Source organism: Triticum aestivum, chromosome 7A (assembly GCF_018294505.1).
Source record: "Triticum aestivum cultivar Chinese Spring chromosome 7A, IWGSC CS RefSeq v2.1, whole genome shotgun sequence".
NCBI lineage: Eukaryota > Viridiplantae > Streptophyta > Magnoliopsida > Poales > Poaceae > Triticum > Triticum aestivum.
The window spans coordinates 24,704,786-24,711,694 of NC_057812.1; the positions used below are offsets into that span (position 1 = coordinate 24,704,786).

The following is a 6,909-nucleotide window of genomic DNA, read 5'->3' on the forward strand; positions in this document are numbered from 1 at the left end:
GCAACAGGCGTCATGTTGTAGAAAACATTTGTAACAAAGGTTCTGTTGTAGATTTTTTTGCAACAAGAATAATGTTGCAGAGTTTTTTTTTGCAACAAAGATTATGTTGCGGAAATTTTTTGTCTGCATTGTGGTTGGCTCTCGAGGTCGTGTTACCAGTGCAACATTCCCCATGTTTCAGAAACATGGAGGATGTTGCAGAATGTTAATGCATACTGTGGGTGGGACTAATCCACATGTAGTTGGCTTCCGAGGGCAGCGGATGCGAGGCGTAGAATCTGTTAGTACACGTGGTCTGACGGATCAAAAGTGATCCAACAGCTCCACGCACGGCGGACGCGAGAGCGCGATCCGTCGGCAGGAGGATAACGTTGCCCTTATTCTAAGCATTATTTATCATAGTCAATAAAGTATCAAACTTGTTGAGGATGATAGGGCCGAGTCAAAGAGGAGAAAGACACTTCCTGTTGACCGCAGTGACTACTCAGGCCAACTGAGATTGTGAAGCCGAAGATGACATTTGAGGAGAAAGAATCCTTCGGAAACTGCTTAGCTTCTTTGTCCGAGGATCGAGAATTACCTGGTCACATCATTGATTTGTTACAGCAGTGTATTGACAGCAATACAGATGGCAGAGGCAAAAAAATAGCTCAAGTGATCCAGCCATAGTCCGATGTCCATATATTATTATGTCGCATACTTGTACTTTTCGAAGCATCTACAATTCAAACTCAGAAAACCATTTTTCTTTCATCACACAATGGTTGTCACTGTAAAAGAAAAAACAAAGAATGTCTAATACCCATCAGTTGTTAAGATTTTCATTGACCAAAACAAGAAAAAAAATCATATATGTTACTGCCATCAATGGTTATTTCTATTTTGAATAGCAGAGGCAGACAACCTACGTAGTCAACAAATTTAATAGTTTCGTTTTACACAAATAGCTGATGAAAGGTTTGTTGTCAACAAATAGAACTTCAGTAGGTAGCTGTGCTGTATCAAAGGATTTATAAAAGCAGGAATGACCAACCACAATAGAGAATCACATATTCAGCAGATAAATATGTCGAAGGGCCAATGGCCGATCTTTATTAGATAGGGGAGAAAAGGCAGAATACAAGTAAGTTTGCCGTCAAGAACAATTGACGCCAACGGAAGGAAGGCAGTCGTACTACACCACCATTCCACTAAAAGAAAGGAAAATACACCAGATCGTGCTAATAACCCAAGTCTGTAATGCAACCCGCAGATCGCCACACTGCTATGTCTTCACGCACTACGTCCAGTACTCTTTCTGCACTGCTTGCCAGCTGATCAAACACTCTGTATAGACATATTTATCTGCTGCATATTCAGCAGATAAATATGTCTATACAAAACAAATGGATATGGTTTTTGATAGTTCTTGACACACCGGATAAACTGCAAACTTATTTATGTGCTTTATTACCTTTTGAGCTTCTATCAAGAGAATTCTTCGAGTCCTTTGCTTAGAGCAGCACCATCATCTTGTGCCATATACTCTAAACATTACCATATCATGTCTGAAACAATGCAATTGGAAACATAGGTATGTAATTTCATTGACCAACTTTAATGTCAATAGCATTACATTTTATATTAATCTCCACAAACTGTCAGGCTTTCTTGGGAGGAAAGCATACATTGTTTAGCTCAATCAGAAGAAACAAATGATTCACTCATGATTAGTGCGGAAGCACATAACTGGTGAGCAAAAAAACCTTGAATAGCTGCAACAGTCCAGCAAACAGTGGTCAAGTCCGGAAATGCAATTCGCCTCTCGTGTGTATTTGCTCCTAAAATCTGGACCACACAAGTTCTCGTGATGCAAGACAGGTGTTGTATACTGAGTGTATTCGGTAGCATCGATTGATTTATGGAACACTGCAAAGCTGCACCACTGCTGACATTTAATGCACCCACATGCGTCTCATAGCCGTTGGTCCAGACGGAGAGACGCCCTCATGTGCCATGTCGCCGTTACCTGCGCCGTCTTGCGGCCGTCCTGACGACTATTGAGTACAGTCAGGTAGCTACCAAAATTGCCGCACACATCCGGACTCAATCCATATTCTGCGAAATCTACACCAACTGAAGGTACCCATCTTTTCAATTCTAAAATTAGACTCATTTTTTCAAAACAGCTGCGTAGCAAGCATGACACACCTAAAAATTATTGTGTTTCTGTATTTTCAGACATGTTTATTATTCAGAGATTTCATGAATTTTCAACTGAACTATACCACCACTCCCTTCAAGCTATCGGCATCTACACTGATCTTCCACTATGTCAGCTTCGACCACAACCATTCACTATTATTCACTCATTCAGGCATAATCAACAACCTCCACATTTAGAGTATTTACAGCCTACCAGATATAGATTACTGATACCTCTCGTCCACCCAAGTGCTCGCGGATCAATCTTTCCCGTTGATTGTGCTGATGCTGCATCTTCACTCTCGCCGCGCTCGTGAATCACTTCTAGCTGGTCGCCGTCCACCACATCTCCAACTCCAGTGGCAGAGGCGACGTATCCATTGTCGGCTTCACTCCCACTTACCGTAGGGCTGCCGCAGATTTCTGCCGCCACACTGGCCGCCCTCCTACCTGTGAACCAGATGCTGGTCTGCATGGGATGTTCACCCCTGCATCTAGCATAGCAGGCTGCAGCAGCACACTCCCCGCTGTGTATGATCCGCTCCCAAACATGCTCTCCCAAGTTATCCACATTCCCCCGCGATTGTTTGCTCCAGTGCACCGATCCACCCCGTCCTGTACGGTGGATGCTTACCCATCTCTAACCCTGCATAAAGGAATCATCTTATACCCCAAGAAAACCTGATGCACCAACAAACAGCAAAGGCATGTCCACGAACAAAACAAATCAACACTGATACTCAAATTTACACCCACTACTCATAATAACAATTTTTCATCTTAATTCATCATTTTTTGTACCATACTACCCATTAAAAATACCATGGTTTTAAATAGCACGCTATAGCTCCGCTATAGCACGCTATAGCGTTTACAAGAGGTGCTACGCTAAGCATATTTTGGTCCAAACACATGAACAAACATTTTAAATAGCACGCTATAGCATTTAGAAAAGGTCCGCCGCTAAGAGGCTTAGCGCGCTATTTAAAACTTTGAAAAATACTAATGCCTGCCCACTGCTGGCACACAAAAGAGTGCTACACTCCTCCACACAGCTCAAGTTTATGCAATCAACTCACGAGTATCTGAATCTCAAAAAACCTTCAATTTCATTTCCTACTAGCACTAGCACTTCAAGTTTTGGAGCTAGGGTGTATGTCAAGGGCTCAATACCTTTTAGTCCACCCTCGCGCTTGCGGATCCATCTTGCCAGTGGACTATGAGGAAACTGCATCAGCGCCTACCCTTTCCGGGCATGGAGCCCTGTCTGGCGGTTGATTGCCGACTCTTACTCTGCAACAAAACAGAACAAAATTTATCCCTTTCCATTCTACCAGAAAAAATTAATAAGCAAGCTCTGGAACTTTTCCTGCATCTGAGTATAAACAAAATCCTGAACGAATGAGGGAGTCTAAGACAGGGCAAGACACATAGCATACTCATTTCAAAAATGGTTGGCTACATTTCCTCCACATTCATCAAACTATCCTTGATGTACTGAACCTCGGCACTTTGTCCATGCTGTTCCATTGCATCAGGACACCACCACAATTTGTAGGATTTATCAACTGCATCCAAACAACCCACTACAAGCAAAGTGCAGATTACCTTTTTGTCCAGCCAGGTGGTTGCGGATCCACATTGCCTGTAGATTGAGCAGAACATCCATCAGCACTATCAGTTTGATCCTGAATCACATCCTCTTGGTCTCCATCAAAGTGTGCTTCCCCCTCCGCCTCATCAAGAGCTTCTCCATTGTCACCCTCGCTCTCGCTGAACCCGGACATGGCGGCACCACCACCAGCTACAGTTCTCTCCTCGCTGCACGCCGCACCATTCAACATCTGCCCATATGACCCTTGACCAAATCCACCGCCCACAGCCCCCCTGGATCCATTGGCCGATACATCGTCTCCGCGCCCCCAGGGACCAATCAACTCCATTAGCGCCGCAGCGCTTGCCGCCTCGTTGGTGAAGATTGGCAGCCTGCGGGTGTTCATCGAATATCTGTAAGTCCTGCTGCTAGCTAGTAAATCCAATGGAATAAAATTTCTTTCTAAATGCAGTGCTTTCTTACTTGTCAACTGGCGAGACCGGGAAATCCATAGCCATGCCCGCGCCGCCGCAAATCGGAGAGCTTCACCGCCGCCGCCGCCCACCCAGACTCTATTTTTTCCCCTGGTCTCGATCCCCCTTTTTCCCAAAAGAGAGGATGCAACAACTGGTGGACGGGGATGCATTTCAGTCAAGCACGGGCTGACTGGTGGGTCCAGCAACGTACAGTACTAGACAGCTGCACACGGCGCGGGCTGGTGAGTGGGCTGGTCGAGAAACGGATGCGCGCTCACCCGCCATTAACGCGACTCCGAGCCGTTGGCCGATGCTCTATGTACAGGACCCCACGTCTGTGTATTCGCTCTTATTATGTACTCGTATATCAAACTGGATAATGTCTGGTCCAAATCCCACAGCACATACCCACGGCCCAGATTCCGGGATCATCTGGATCCGGGAGCCAAAACGCCTCTCCCGGTGAAGCCACGCTATAGCTGGGTAGTCAAGCGACTACACAGCATTTTTTTTTTTGAGAACTACGACTACACAGCAATTTAGCACGTCGAAGACTACCACGTCAGTCTACTTCGTCGCTAAAAAACAGGTTCTGAAAACTGACAAAGGAGGCCCATCTGTTATCTGTTTTTGCATGTGATTTGGCTGGCCCATATAGCAAAGGAAACTACACACGGACGTCCTAATTATAACTTCCCTAATTAGCCGATCCTCAAATCCCGTGATTACTCTTTCTACTCCCACATCTCTTCTTTTTCACCTTCCCGTGTAATCCCTAATGGCCAACGGGGGCACACCGCCGGTAGGTTGGAGCACATCATGCACAGATGCACATGTTGGACACCAAGCGCTGACGCCACCCGCCACTTCTTCCTCTTCCAATCTTTTTTCTCTTATTAAGAAATTAAGATCTTATTTTTCATAGTAAAAGGTTTGCTTTTTCACTTGTTAGGTATTATATTTGGTAGTGAAATACTGAATGGATAAATTTGTCAAAGCATTGCAACCAGAAATATATGTAAAATGAAGTATGGTCTTTTCTGTTCCTGTTTTTTTGTCCATGAATTTTTCCATTTAAAAAGGTTGACAACACAAGGTTTGGATCCTGGCACCGCCACTGCCAGCAAAGCCAACGAAATAAAACTACTCATTTTTTTGAACTATTAACAGTAGGACTACCTCCTACTTCTTTAAATTAATAAAATAATTTGGGGGGAGAGCGGGGTCTATACATGTAATTTTACAAACCCACCTCACATTCTTTGGGTGGGTAGATAGGGGGGTTTAAGATAGACAGTGTAACAAGGAAGAAAGAAAGGGTTTATGTTTTTCCTTCACCCTATAAGTGAGGAGAGCAAAATCTTCCCTAAACCAATAGAGCCAGGACTCCCTAGATGGAGAAATCCCACTAAAATGTTTCTTGTTCCTCTCCTTCCAGATGCTCCACGCAGCCACCAGAAAAATTTCCTTGAAGAGGGGCTGGGTCCAGGAATCCTTTGCCGAGGCGATTTTTTCTAGTCTGGATCCCCCTGGCTGCCAAGCAATGTGCTGGGTCGGCCAACAACTTGAGCTGAAAGAACAGTTGAAGAAGAGATACTCAACGGTTTCTTCAATGGGTAGGCCACATAAGATGCAGTCATGGTTATCTGCTATGTTGTACTGCCTACGTTTCAACATATTCCGTGTATTTAGCCTGTCAGACAGCAATAGCCAGCCGAAGACCTCGATCTTCATCGTTGATTTAGACTTCTAGATCCACTTTGTAGCTTGAGTGAGCATGAATCACTAGTGCAGAACCGGGATTTAGCACCGGTTCGTAAGGGCCTTTAGTACCGGTTCGGCACGAACCGCCACTAAAGTGCCACCACATGGCTCGAGCTAGGGCTGGGTGCTTGGAGACCTTTAGTACCGGTTGGTACCACCAACCGGTACTAAATGTTTGGGGGGGGGGGTTGGTTTTATTTTTTATTTTTCCTTTAATTTTATGTTTTCAATTTAATTGATAGATTGTTTTTACATTATAGTGAGTTATTAAATCATTAGGTGAAAGTACCGCAGACTAGTTTTAACTGGATGGATTGATCCTAGCTAGGATCCATCCAATTGAAACTAATCTGCAGTTTGTTTCATAAATGATATAATAACTCATCATCATCATCATCATATTAATAGAAAAACTCTTGCATCATATCATCACCAACAACAGTATACTAGCTAGCTAATAATCATCATAGTCGTCATTACCACTATTTAATCATCATAGTCTTACTGCTATCTAATCACCACCACACTACTAGGAAAAGGGCTATAGATGAAATTGACACTAATGGCGCACCAGAGAAGTGATGCGCTACTACTATTTACTAATGGAGCACCATGTGGTGATGTGCCATTAGTGTGGAAGACACTAATGGCGCACCAGGCACAAGGTGCGCCACAAGTAATAATTTTTTTTCATTTTTCTAAACATACTAATGGCGCATCCTGGCAAAGCATGCCATTAGTAGTTCTAAGTAGTAATGGCGCACCAGCCATGGAGTGCGCCACTGCTGTATTTTTTTATTCTTTTTTTTGCGAAACTACTAATGGCGCACCGTTGCAAAGTGCGCCATTACTAGTTTAAACTAGTAATGGCGCACTATGCCATGGTGCGCC

At 44.0% G+C, this 6,909-nt stretch overlaps 1 protein-coding gene across 1 annotated transcript; it reads right to left on the reverse strand.

Annotated features, from left to right (window-relative positions):
* Positions 1-1,647: 1,647 nt before the first annotated feature.
* LOC123150785 (uncharacterized) lies at positions 1,648-4,429 on the reverse strand. The gene is made up of 4 exons (XM_044570616.1): positions 4,262-4,429; positions 3,793-4,170; positions 3,358-3,477; positions 1,648-2,830 (listed from the first exon to the last, which is right to left on the reverse strand). The coding sequence occupies exons 1-3, from the start codon at positions 4,294-4,296 to the stop codon at positions 3,402-3,404; spliced, it is 489 nt and encodes a 162-aa protein (XP_044426551.1). The 5' UTR covers positions 4,297-4,429; the 3' UTR covers positions 1,648-2,830; positions 3,358-3,401.
* Positions 4,430-6,909: the final 2,480 nt, after the last annotated feature.

Excerpts from the sequence above, each read along its gene's own strand:
- LOC123150785 (XM_044570616.1), bottom strand. The coding sequence starts at position 4,296 with ATGGCTATGGATTTCCCGGTCTCGCCAGTTGACAA. Across the intron at positions 4,171-4,261 it reads CCGGTCTCGCCAGTTGACAA|GCTGCCAATCTTCACCAACG; the intron begins GTAAGAAAGCAC and ends GAACACCCGCAG. Across the intron at positions 3,478-3,792 it reads CCACCTGGCTGGACAAAAAG|AGTAAGAGTCGGCAATCAAC; the intron begins GTAATCTGCACT and ends GTTTTGTTGCAG.